The sequence below is a fragment of the Rana temporaria genome, chromosome 3 (genome assembly GCF_905171775.1).
Source record: "Rana temporaria chromosome 3, aRanTem1.1, whole genome shotgun sequence".
Taxonomy (NCBI): domain Eukaryota; kingdom Metazoa; phylum Chordata; class Amphibia; order Anura; family Ranidae; genus Rana; species Rana temporaria.
The window spans coordinates 177,333,010-177,346,329 of record NC_053491.1 but is presented as its reverse complement, the minus strand read 5'-3'; the positions used below and the strand labels follow the sequence as shown (position 1 = coordinate 177,346,329).

The window sequence follows — 13,320 nt, the reverse complement described above, 5'->3', positions numbered from 1 at the left end:
TAAATGCAACTGTAAGTGCATGGTATATAAATAATATAATTCTTATCAGTCAATAGATAAAAAGCCTTTCATGCAAGATATGTTTTGTTTCTAGGCAAACATCATTGGATATTTTAATAAATGGACATAGATAAGATAGAATTCAACCATACATTGAAAGAGAAGCTGTTGTCTTGAGTTTCTCCACTTATTTTTTTTTCCTGTGACTACTGCATGGTGGCCCCAAACAGGTGTAGTATAGGCTACAATCAAGTTAACTGTTAGAAACTTATGGAAAGCAGAACTCCAAGCAAATATTAAAACCCCAAATTAATAAAGTTTTGTATTCATTATTATGTCCCTTAATGTATGTTTTTAAATGCAAACAGGGTAAGTACCTAAATTTGATTTAGTATCAGCCGCTTACAGTCCAATATGCAGCAGAGCTTAGACTTTGGTGTAGCAGCAGTACAAGGATAATCAGTTGTGCTGCAGTGCAGGAGCATTGGTAGGTGGAGAAAACAGGTATTCAGAGGGACAAGTGCATAAGCATCCTGGTTCTCCTTTTACAGACTAGTTACTGGCTGGGGGTATGGAGAAGACCCGTAGGTGTTACTGAACTACAGCAGGAAAAACTAGGTCTCCTGCCCTGGCAAAGAAGGCTTTACAAATCTCAGGTCAGGATGGGAAAATATCAAATCTTTCTTAGATAAAATAATTCTCATAAACGCATTTCAACTACTGTATGGGTTTAAGAGGTTTGCCTGGAGTTCAAATTGAAATATTAAAACATTCTTTATGGGAACTCAAAACCTCAGAGGCCCCCTGTGAAGTTACATAATTGGTTTGTTCTCTTATAGTTAGCATAATGTTTGCTAATTGCATCATGCAGTGCAGAATGTTGGTTAGCGCAAATTCATGGCTCAATTTAAATCTCACAAAACTCTAAATGGAGAAAATCTAAACTTTGCTCATATCATATGCCATAATTTAAAGCACAAGTTCATATTTCCCCCTCAATTTCATTTTTCCCCTCCTGCAACAACAACTCTCCTTGCAATCTCATGTCCCTTTACTGGAGCCCCTTGTTTATCCCTGCAGTAAAATATCAGTGCCCAAACCACAACCTTTTCTCCAGCAGTTGCATGCACCACCCAATCCCTTTCCTTCCCTTTCAGCCACATACTGTAAGCCCCCTCCCCGCCCCCCCATCATCTAGCATAGGTAGCTGACAGGAGGAAGCAAGACTATGTCAGCATGGCATGTCATTGCTAATGATATACCTTCGACATCCAATACCATTGTTCTATGGAGATGATAGCTTGCCCCTAGGGGTGCAACGGATCAAAAAATTCACGGATCGGATCGATCCTCAGATCAGAGTCAGGGATCGGATAATTTTTCGGATTAGCAAGAAGAAAAAAAAGACAAATCTTGTTACACCCACCGGCGTTTTAGATTTCACAGTTATTTTCAACACAAAACTGAGCTTATGTATTTAAATACAGTATATATCTATAATCTGATGGGCTGTTTACATGTTAAATTTTACATTTTAAACGCAGCAGCAAACCTGCTGACCTTACATGCTTGCTAATGTGAAAGAACATCTGATTTTCACATTTAGTTAAATGTTAAAATCAGAGGTGTTCTGTCACATTAGCAAGCATGTAAGGTTTGCTGCTGCTTTAAAATTTAATATGTAAACAGTCTGTTGGATTTCCAAATAATGTATTTAAGCACATAAGCTCCGTTTTGTGTTGAAAAGAACTGTGAAATCTAAACCTCCGTTGGGTGTAACAAGATGTCCGCTTGCCCCCTTCTCACTATCATTACTGTGCAGGAGTGTGGGGTGGAGCAAGATGGCGGCGACGAAACGTCACTTCCTGACGAGACAGCCGGGTGTACCAAGATGGTCGTCGCTCCGGGACTTTCCTATGGCCGAGGCTGCGGAGCCCTCCACGGATCGCGTGGTGTGCCGATCCAAACAGGGTGACCCGTTCGGATCACAGATCAGTGACGATCCGTTGCACCACTACTTGCCCCTGCTGGATGTTCAGAACTTCCAGTAGCAGAAATCAGCAGTTTAAGAGTACAGAGAGGTGCTCTCAGTGTGTTAGTCACACAAAGAAGACATCCTTTACTGCCACTGCAGTGGCCTAAAGTTTTAGATTTACTGGGTCTGTTGGTAATTGTGTCCTTATTCATAATGACAACTGGCAATTAGGCATAGCAGCCTCTTTCCATTGCATTATGTTCTAGTAAAATGTAAGGACAATTTCCTTTATTTCATCATGAATGCTATTTGTGACTGACATTATACATTGCAACATCATTTTTACTTAGGCAGTAGTGTTTGTAGTAGATTTGTCCATTGTTTATGATTTGATTTTTTAACTAAGATTCAGGTTCAGGTGTTGCTTAGCTGTAGTCATATTATTATGGATTTAGTCATTGTTCCTTAGTCCTGATTGTGACATTGGTAACAATGACTAACCACTAGCAAGGTTGGTGTTTTAGATAAACATGTATAAAAGATCAGTTTAAAATATATACTCCTACCAATACAGTATGTGTTATGTTAAAAAGTGTTTCTTGTCATTTGTAATAATTTGTATTAATATACAGGTATGCACATGGGGCATCCATATTTGCTCATAACATATGTATGCATGTTTTTCCTGCTTTATAGACCTACCCATGGTTGCCCTTCATTATGCTTTTTCACAATTAAAGGGGTTTGCCAACCCACTGAAATTTTTTGTCTCTGTGTGGCTTATAGTTTACATTTATTGCTTAATGAATTTTTCATGTGCCTTTATTTTGTTCTTTCTAGGTGAGTACAAGAGCTGCAAGGAAATTCGTCTTATTAAAAACACACAAGTTGATGGTGAATATACACTAAAAATTAACAACAGAAAAATCAAGGTAAATAAGTTAAAGGAATACTTTGTATAATTATGGAAACAGATACTAAACCTAGATAGAATTTTATCTAATGTGCTGTCTCTGCATTTATTACGTTTCATAGTGCCGGATGCAAAGAGCTGATGCATTCATATGCAAATGTTAAGTTCAGGCTAATATTCTTGTTGAGTGAAATGAAGTTCAGATGGTATTTTGTATGACTCAAAGGTTAAATAAATACTGAAAGCTCTCCACTCTAGAGGCAAATCCTATAACCAAGGTGAATTAAAAAAATTAAAGAAGCATTGGTCTTTTTCCTCATATAGACTATTGTATTGAAAATCTGACGGCAATATGACCAGTTTCAGGGATCTGCTTCTGCTTCCTCATGGCTTATTCATGTGTGTAAACAGAGAGCATCAGAAGAATAGCTTAGTTGTCTAAGTTTGTAACCACATTACACAGAAATACAATGATTATCGTTTAGGAGAGCACCCTCAATCATTGTGTCTCTAATTGATGTGTTTAAACATATCAATTGGCCCTGAAGAAGGGGATACAGGAGCCTGAAACCTGTCAAGTTACATTTACTGTAGACCTTCAAAAAATATATTTTTCATGATGAAAAAAGAACAGTGCATCTTTTAATATCTTCATTCACTTTGTCTAGGGGCTTTGCCCCTTGCAAGAGCCCTTGGATTTGGCTAAGAGCTTTTATCTCTGAAGATCCTTTCTTTCTCTCCAAATCAATGATTTGCCATCTGAAAAACTGGTAGAAATCAAACAAGACTAATGACTGCAACACCAGTGTTATAAATAGAATAGAGTTAGGACTTGAGGGGCCCCAAAGACCAAGGAGGGAGGGGGGCAAGAGGACTATATCGGTACTGTATAGAAAGATAAACTCGGAAAAGTAGTAGAGATAAAATATATATATCAATTTATTAACATGGTATCAAAAAGCAAACATAGTAATAAAAGCATCAAAATAATAATACAGGACAATAGACATATTGCGAGACCAACCATACAGGTCACCGAGCTAAAGTAGTCCCTGGAGGGAGGATCATGGTGAACGGGAGGTCACGCAAAACAGGATCTCAACTAGATGTTCAGGATGATGGTACTACTATTTCTTTAATATTTATAATAAGAGGTTCTTATTTAAATCAGTGTTATAAATAGGTCAAGTGTTACCTGTGACCTGTGTTTCCTATTAAAGAAAACTAAATTAAAATTGAAGAGAGATCCTCTGTCTTTTCAGCACTAAAGATCATTCTGTTCAAAATTGTACTACTATATATATTGCTACTCCATTTTGTATGCATTTTTTCTGCATTCCTTGTAGATCTATTGTGCGGGCATGGAGTCAGATAGCCCAAAAGAATATATAACTTTAATAAAAGGTGAAGCTGACAACTTTTCTGAGGTGTTTGGATACAGGTATGTTGGTACTTTAATACTTTATGCAAAATGTGATTTTTTTTTTAGACGTAAAAGATGAACAGTCTATACAGACGGCAATGACATCAACACGGATAGAGTCAATTGGCTTTCTGCCGCTTGGTGACAAGTTTGGGAATTTCAACACTGGTGTTGCTGTTGTAGCTAATATCATGGCTGATACTGCCACTGATTTTGTTAATATTTTTTATTGTAGATAGATTTCATGTCATAGTTAGTTAAATTTAACTAACTATATATAAACTATATGCAAAAGGAATAGGAGGAAATCAGACAAAGCATGGCCAGGCAGGGGGTGCAAGGAACAGTGGTTAAAACAAGTCAAGTAAAGGGCCAAATTGGGGGTCAGTTTCATCAGGAGATTGACAGAGAGCAGGTACAGGCAACAGAACCAAGATCACAGCTTTTTAAAAAGAGCAAACAGACGGTATGGGCATCAAGGCATCAAGGTAAAATGTTAAGGAGCGGCTAAATATCCTCACAGCAGCCAGCATCAGGTGAAGACTAAGTCTTGGGACCTGCTGACTGCTGGAAGGCATCTGCACTATTTAGGTCAATGGGCCCAGTACCACTAGCAGGTCTTCCAGCTTCTAACAGACTAGAGACTGCACCTAGGTTACTAATTCTAAACCACTGAGAAGTGACAACTGTAAGCAACAGTTGCTGTAGTAAATACTGCAGTGCATTGTAATGTGAGAAGCACTGTGTGAGTTCTGAGCAGCACCAAAGTTGAATGCAGCCTCAGTTGTACTTGGAAATTTGGAAATGTCATACATTTCTATATGAATGCTGTTCCTGATGTCTTGACTCTTGAAATATGTTTGAGACAGCCAGTTGTCTACAAGATGCATAGATGCTGCAATTTCTGGTGTAAACCTTCAATAATCCATTGTCGGGCAATCTGATACAATCTGAGCTGAATCTTGAATCAGGCAAATTGGTTTGTTCATCTCTATGTATCAGTATAACGTTTGCCAATCTGCATTCCTTGTTTGTTTTACTACTAAATTTCCTAACCAAAGTGACAGATCTGAACTAATTCCAAAAAGTAAGCTTCATTTGTTGTTGTCCATGGCATACTAGCTCATTATGAAATACTTACCTTAGATCGAAGCACCCACATCGGTCCTTGTACAGCGCTCCCAGAGTTTCTTCCAAGTATCGCAGGCTCCGGCGCTGTGATTGGCCAGAGCCACAATGATATCACTCTTAGCGGGGGCCACTGGTAACGGCATACTAGCTGCAGCAACGGCACGGACGTGCCATTGCTTTAGTGCGCATGTGCTGATGACGTCAACACATGCTGATACATGGGCATATCTCCGAAACCGTGCAAGTTTAGGAGATATCCATGGTAGCTACAGGTAAGCCTTATTTTAGTCTTACCTGTAGTCAAAAGTGGCTGTAAAGGGTTTACAGCCACTTTAAGTAAGTGTATATTATGTTTATATATTTAATTTTACTTTTTGATACTGTTCTTAAAAAAAAAAATATATATTTATGTACGGTATATATCCTTAGTTTGTTTCAATTTTACATGATTTATTCTTGGCCCACATTTACTTAAATTGGAACTAAATTGTATCTGAGCACCACAATATGTTTTAATGTTCAAAGCAAACTCCCCCATCCATCTATTTCTCAATGCTTTATTTTGCAGAGAAATCACTTTGAAAAACACACCCAGCATTTCTGACCACGGCCATCTTGAGTAAGGGCAGATGATTAATGTAGCATTTACTTCCTGGAATCCATCTGTCCTAAGTTCAGGAATGACAAACAGGAGGGTGTGTTTAGCTGGGAAAACCCCTCCTCCCTTCCTGAAGTCTCTGGAGACGTATAACATCATTTGCCTAGACCTGGAAACCAGGAAGTAATTAAATAAATGTAAAAAACTGATTAAAAAAAAGAAATATTATATATGTTCCTATCTATTTAACAATTCTAGCTGTATAAGGATTAGACATAGTTAATACTGATTGTGAGATATTATTTTGTTCTTTAATACTAACAAGGTGCTAAAACCAAAGCATGTAGTCAGTGACTAAAGCATTTCCTAATGCTTATGTACAATACTTATTGCTAAAGAAAAAGAAAATTGCCTCCGTCCAGTAACACCCATATCAGTATTCCACATTTTCAAATGTAAATTTTAACAGTTATGTCTTTGTAGGCTAAAAAACCCATATGAATGTCCTTTTAATGGGAGCAGAAAACAAGACTGTGTGTGTAAAAATGATTACCTTGCTGCTGGCCTCACTGTCTTTGGTAAAATACGATTGGATATCATCTCAATGCAAATAAAAAGTGAGTTTTTAAAAATAGCATTTAAACCATTCTAAGGCCAATACGAAGGCTACTATTACTAATGTTCTTCTGAAAATGCTATATATTTGGCTGTTATGCTGAATCACTGGCTTCAATACTATCTGAGAACACTGACCTGGAACAAATATGCAGCTTGGGAAAGTCAGATTAAAGTAAGACCTCCTTATCCGCGTGCTTGTTCTGGTTCAGCAGCTCAAATAATTGTTGTAAGATGCAGGCATCACTCTTTTGCAGAAGGAGAATCCAGCATTGGCAGCTTCCATGTTTTTCTTAGAAAAGTCTCTCCATAAGTGCATGATGTACTGTTTTCACATGTGTATTTTCGCTGCTGTATTTTATTTAGATAAGTCACACTGACTGTCATATGGTATATACATACAAAAAATAGGATACAAGAATACTTTGCCAACAGGGCCGACTAACATACATTAGTTCAAAATATGAGCAGATATTAAACAAAATAATGAAAAGCTAAATAAATAGTTAAGTAGTACAATTCTGTGTTTGCTTGTCTGAAAAGATTTTTGTTTGTAGCTACAGATCTTTTGTTTGCTCGAACAATTCTTGGTAGAGCTGTTCCATTTGCCACAGCAGGTGACTGCTACAGTGCTGCCAAGTGTCCACAGGTATGTCCACTTTTGTATCCTCTTCAAAATATTTTTATGAGAATAGAAGTCACGGCCAAAAAAAAACAAAAAAAAAAACAATGGTGACAGTAGTATCCCAGGTTTCAAAGGATGCCTGCCTACATTTGTTGTCTAGAAATCCACATAAGTTCAAAATACTTTTTTTCCAGATGTCTTCACAGAAACCTAGTACCAGTTTTACTGCCTAATGAGGATCAGTATGACAGCCTCAGAGTCTGCTTCTTTAACCACTTCCTTACTGGGCACTTAAACCCCTTCCTGACCAGAGGACTTTTTGCGATTCGGCACTGCGTCGCTTTAACTGACAATTGCGCGGTCGTGCGACGTGGCTCCCAAACAAAATTAACGTCCTTTTTTCCCCACAAATAGAGCTTTCTTTTGGTGGTATTTGATCACCTCTGCAGTTTTTATTTTTTGCACTATAAACAAAAATAGAGCAGCAATTTTGAAAAAAAAAAAAAAATTTTACTTGTTGCTATAATAAATAGCTAAAAAAAATTTTTACGTTTTTTTTTTATCCTCAGTCTAGGCCGATACGTATTCTACATATTTTTAGTAAAAAAAATAAAAAAAATCGCAATAAGCGACTGGTTTGCGCAAAAGTTATAGCGCCTACAAAATAAGGGACAGAATTATTATTATTATTTTATTTTTTTACTAGAAATGGCGGCGATCTGCGATTTTTATTGGGACTGCGACGTTATGGCGGACACTTTTGACACATTTTTGGCGCCATTCACATTTATACTGCAATCAGTGCTATAAATATGCACTAATTACTGTATAAATTTGACTGGCAGGGAAGGGGTTAACACTAGGGGGTGAGGAAGGGGTTAAATGTGTACCCTAATATTAGTGTTCTAACTGTGGGGGAAGGGGGGTGACTGGGGGGGGGGTGACCGATCTGTGTCTCTATGTACAAGAGACACAGATCCGTCTCCTCTCTCCCCTGACAGCACCGCTGTCTGCGAGAGCCGGGAATGAGAGATGATCTCATATGTAAACATATGAGATCATCTCTCATTGGCCGCACAGATCGCCTAGGAAACGGCCGCTCCGATTGGCCGTTCACGGCGATCTGTGACTGTCAGCAAGTGGTTAAAATATGTCAGCAATTTTTTCACAGACTTTCTTGGAGGCCTATATTTCTCATTGTTTTATTTACTGTTCTGAACTTCAGATGTGCCTTGCACTGCTCATGTTCTGATGCATAGACTACAGACTGTAATAACTTGTCAGCATGTCAAATAAAGTTAGCAACATCAGCTCCCATAAATCTATCCTCACATGTTTCCTTTAAAGCATTTTAAAACATTTTTATTCTTTAATTATATTTCCAAACTCAAAATGCAGAAATGTTGTGTACTATTTTTCTTTAGGCTTAGGTTTGTCATATAAAAATCTGCCAAGTTCCTGGTAATGTCAACCATGGCTTCCATAAGCACTGGTTTCAGTAAGTGAATAGTAAGAAATCCCAATATTTATACTTTATGTGGCTTTCATAATGACTTTTCAGATATGCAATAAGCCATACCATGCAATCTTGCTTTAGGAAAAGTCCTACCTTTTTTCTCTTTACAATTACTGAGAAGCTAAAAATTGAGCATACCAGTGCTGTACATGTTTTGTGAAGAAAGAAAGTCAGGTCTTACATCCCTTTCCAATATTACAGGGGCAGTTCAGCATTAATCTCTCAGGAACAGATTTTCAAGTATCAGATGCAACCAAGTGGATGGCTCAAGGGAATTATGCAACTGTAAATGTGCACAAATCACAGGTGAGTTTTAGGCAACGATGACCTTAATAAAATCACATTTAGAAACATTGGCCCAGATTCACAAAGCACTTACGCCGACGTATCTCGAGATACGCCACGTAAGTGTAAGTATGCGCCGTCGTATCTATGCGCCGTGCCTATAAACTGAGATACGCCTGAAAATAGGCTTCATCTGACCAACGTAACTTTCCTACGCCGGCGTATCGTGGGCGCATATTTACGCTGGGTGCATTTGCCGCTCCCATTGATTTTCTATGCACATATGCAAATGAGGGAGATATGCCGATTCACAAATGTAGTTGCGCCCGGCGCATAATATACGCGGTTTGTGTAAGACTTACGTCCGGTGTAAAGTTATTCCCCATATAGGAGGCGCAACTCATGCAAAGGTATGGACCAGGGAACACAGCCGTCCTATTTTACGTTGTTTACGTAGTTCGTGATTATGGCTAGGCGTAGGTTACGTTCACGTCGTAGGCAGTGATTCGACGTATCTTAGGCAGTTGTTTCGACGTGATTCTGAGCATGCACACTGGGATGCGTCCACGGGAAGCCGTACGTTATTCGTATCTTTATGATGCTCAATCTATCATTTACATGGGGTCACGCCTCATTTGCATCGCTCACGCCCACTTCCACTTACGATGAGTTACGACTAAGAAACCCAGCGTAGATTTGGAGGCAAGTGCTTTGTGAATCCAGTGCTTGCCTCTGTGCGCTGCGTCGGCGTAGTGTATATTAGATACGCTACGCCCGCATAAATATGCGCCGATGTATGTGAATCCGGGCCATTGTATCTATTGTTTCATTTGTCAACATTTGTAATTTCTTGTTGTAGTAACAAGATTTCACACATTCTTGTTTTCATCAGTTTTTTTTTTTTTTAAAGTGTATTTCTTTTAGTGCGTGTACTCGAGAGAGGAGCCGGACTGCAGGAGTTGGGAGTAGGCAGGCCTCCCCCAGAGGCAATCTGCCACCTTTCTCCATGCCCCGGGTGGCAATGGCGGGTGTGAGGGGGTCCTCCCACACAGCCCGCCCTACCTGCTCCGATTTGAAGCCCAACGGGGCAGAGGGACTCCCTATAAGGGAGTGAGAGGATTTGCCCGCTCAACCAGCCCCGTTAGTCCTTTGCCTCTCTTTTTTAGAGACCGCGTGGTCAAAGTGCGTGCATGTTAACCCAATTTCGAGTGCGTGTAAGTGTGGTGGTTTTTGTGGGAGGGGGGTGGGCGTACTAAGCGCAGGCTTACCTCGCATAGCACACCCACCGGGAGCCGGGCTGAGACCACCAAACTCAATTCACATGTAGCCGAGACCCGAACCCCTAGCTGCAGAGGTGAATGGCTTGTCAGCGCAGTGCCAATCGCGTTGAGCCACTGCAGCTCCCTTTTCATCAGTTAAAGTAGCTGTTATCAAGATAGCATAGTGTGAACGCATCATTGGTAAATGCATTCATCCTAATTTATCAATATACCTTTAGTAAGAACTGTCTGTGTATTCCCTCTGTCAGTCAATAAAATTGAACTGAAAAATGGCAGTTCAAAACTGATTGGCTGTTTCTGAGCAATACAGACCATTTTATTTCAAAAAGTGAAGCCTGTTGTTTTGTGTGTTGCTGATGTAGAGACAAAGACTTGAAGATTGCTACATTTTGAGAAAAAGAATGCCATGAAATTGTTCTGATGCTTTGTATCTTATGTGACACATATGTTAAGTGTGTGTGTTTTCTCTTTAGGATGGGACTAAAGTATATGGAAGATGTGGAGGGTATTGTGGGAAATGCATTCCCAACTCAGCTATTGGCCTCCAGGTTCAAGTACAAGAGCGTTAATAAAAGAGCAGATGGGTCACATATAAATACTCTGATTATTGAAAATGACTGAACAATCACAGTGTTTGTGGCCCTAAAAAAGTTCTCAATTCAGATCTTTTCAAGAACTGTCATTTGGTCAATGGTATGACTGGTAAAGTTCAAAGGATTGAATATGACTTGTAAAGGGCCAGTACCTGCTTGTATAGATGGTACACAAATCAACTCAACACATTATCATAGTTGTCTTAGGACTTGTACAATAACAACAACCAACAGATCTGAGTAGAAACACTGGATCGTATTACTAGATTTTTAATTGGTGCTTTTACTTACATGGGAACATTGCCATGAAAAATTATAAAAAAAAGCATAACATCCCAGTTCTGGTTATAAATTTGCTGCTATAAAAGTTTTTTTTATAGCCAGCAATGTCCATTTTCAGGACAGTGACACTCCTCATTTGGTATCAATGTGGGAGTTTATACTTTTAGAGCCTTTTCACACTGCCAGTGCCTGGGCGTCGGCAGTAAAGTGCTGCTAGTTTTTTGCAGCGCTTTTCGGGCGCTAGCGGGATGCTTTAAACCCCCGCTAGCGGCTTTGCAGGCGCTTTGGCTGCTCTGCTTATTGATTTCAATGAGCAGGTTGAACTTTAGGCGTAGTGTATCCTGCTTGCAGGACATTTGTTGACATCCTGCCAACACAGATGAGGCTTTTTTCAAGTGCTTTACAGGAGCTATTTATAGCACTAAAGCACCATAAAAAAGGCCTCCATTGTGAAAGGGGTCTTATAGTTTAGGCTTTTTGGGCTGGGGATATGTAAAAAAAAATAGTTTTGATCTACCATGTTCTTAGCCTAATGAAAAGTAAATGTTGTTGACCATTTTTTGGCATTTGCTACAAGAATAATGCAATTTCACAGAGGGGCTATAATGGACAAAGTACATTATTTTAACTTGTGATTTTGACAACTATGAAAATTAAGTATATGGGACCCCTAGCAAAGCAGGACATATTTTTATGATTGTTTTTCTACCTTGCTTGTGACAGATATTGTTAAAGTGCTCTGACAGATCTATACAGAGAATACCAGGTTCTATCCTGATCCTATAGCAACTCACTGCTGTCCTCTGTATGGCTTACATCTGTCCAAGCACTGCCTTTCCTAAATTGTATCTGTCACAGGCTCACAGAAATCCGTGACCCAATTGGTGCATAGGAGGCATTCTCCAGCTTTAATAGCACCAAACTGTATGTTTTACATGATGTTTTAACCCCCAAAGTTGCTATATAAATGCCAGCTTTTCAGTAAGTACATATTCCCATATTGCTGAAATGGCATTTCTTAATCATGGAAAATGGTTGCTCGGGTATTATGAACTGCATGTTGGGAGGAGGGAGGGATCAACTCAATTGTTCTATACTTGGAAGTTAGAATTGCCCAATAGGGTTTGGGCAGTGACTCAGATCAGGTACTGTACAGGAGAACTTAAGGTATTCTCTGACAATGGGGGATTCCTACTGTGCACCTCCATTCTGTTATAATATCAAAGACTTTTTAAAGCTATTCCCTCCTCTACCATTAAATGACACTGTATCAATGCCCACAACATGGATAACAGGATGTGAGACAAGTGATGGACTGCTTGGGAAATCCTTGTTAAATATGTGAAAATGGGCACATGCTGTGAAGCAAACATATCTAAAGGCATTATTAATCTCCAGCAATTTTCTGAGAGTATTATATATTTTTCCTACACAACCCCTTAAATTATACTTAGGGCTCATGTACTCAGGCATTTGTTTGCATTAAACTGTTTTCTTCCCCATACAAGTCAATGCAAATGGAAAAACATCTAAAAACATCTTAAAGAAACTACTTGAGCAAGCCAAAGACAAATAAAACAACTCAACAGCATTTATTTTTCTTCCTGCAAGCATACTGCATTTGAGTTGCTTTTGTCTCTGATGCCTGTGTGCATAAGCCTTTAGAGTAGATGATGTTTAACATCCTGGCAAATTACCACAACGTCTACTATGTTTAGAGTTGTCAGCTGCAAAGTGCTTGTATTGCTTCTAGCTACTTAATATGTTACTATGACACATTACACATACACACACTACAATCAATAAGCCCTAGATTGTTTGGTCTGAATGATTTGATCTTCTGGTATTCCCAAATGTAAAATTTGGGAAAATTAAGCCACGTGCTCTGTTCCACCAAAATTCTATTTACAGCAAGTTGGCGTCTCTTTTCCACCAGGCCTTCCCCTATGTTTTCTGAAAACTGAAAGGGCAATGACATGGCTACAACTGGGGCTGTTGGCAAAAGTGTATAAAATGATTATCTTAGTACATACCCTACCTCTTAAGTAAGTTCTTTATAAAGATATATATGTAATATGCTTACT

General features: G+C 39.0%; 1 protein-coding gene across 2 annotated transcripts in view; it reads left to right on the top strand.

Annotated features, from left to right (window-relative positions):
• Window positions 1-11,486, top strand: part of ADAMTS20 (ADAM metallopeptidase with thrombospondin type 1 motif 20) — a 246,153-nt gene extending 234,667 nt beyond the window's left edge. For both annotated transcript variants that reach the window (XM_040343882.1, XM_040343881.1), the window contains 6 exons: window positions 2,816-2,907; window positions 4,235-4,329; window positions 6,524-6,657; window positions 7,213-7,304; window positions 8,998-9,102; window positions 10,835-11,486. In XM_040343882.1, the coding sequence (XP_040199816.1) occupies window positions 2,816-2,907; window positions 4,235-4,329; window positions 6,524-6,657; window positions 7,213-7,304; window positions 8,998-9,102; window positions 10,835-10,930 (614 nt within the window). In that variant the 3' untranslated portion in view covers window positions 10,931-11,486. The remainder of the gene's footprint in view (window positions 1-2,815; window positions 2,908-4,234; window positions 4,330-6,523; window positions 6,658-7,212; window positions 7,305-8,997; window positions 9,103-10,834) is intronic.
• The last annotated feature ends 1,834 nt before the right edge of the window (window positions 11,487-13,320 follow it).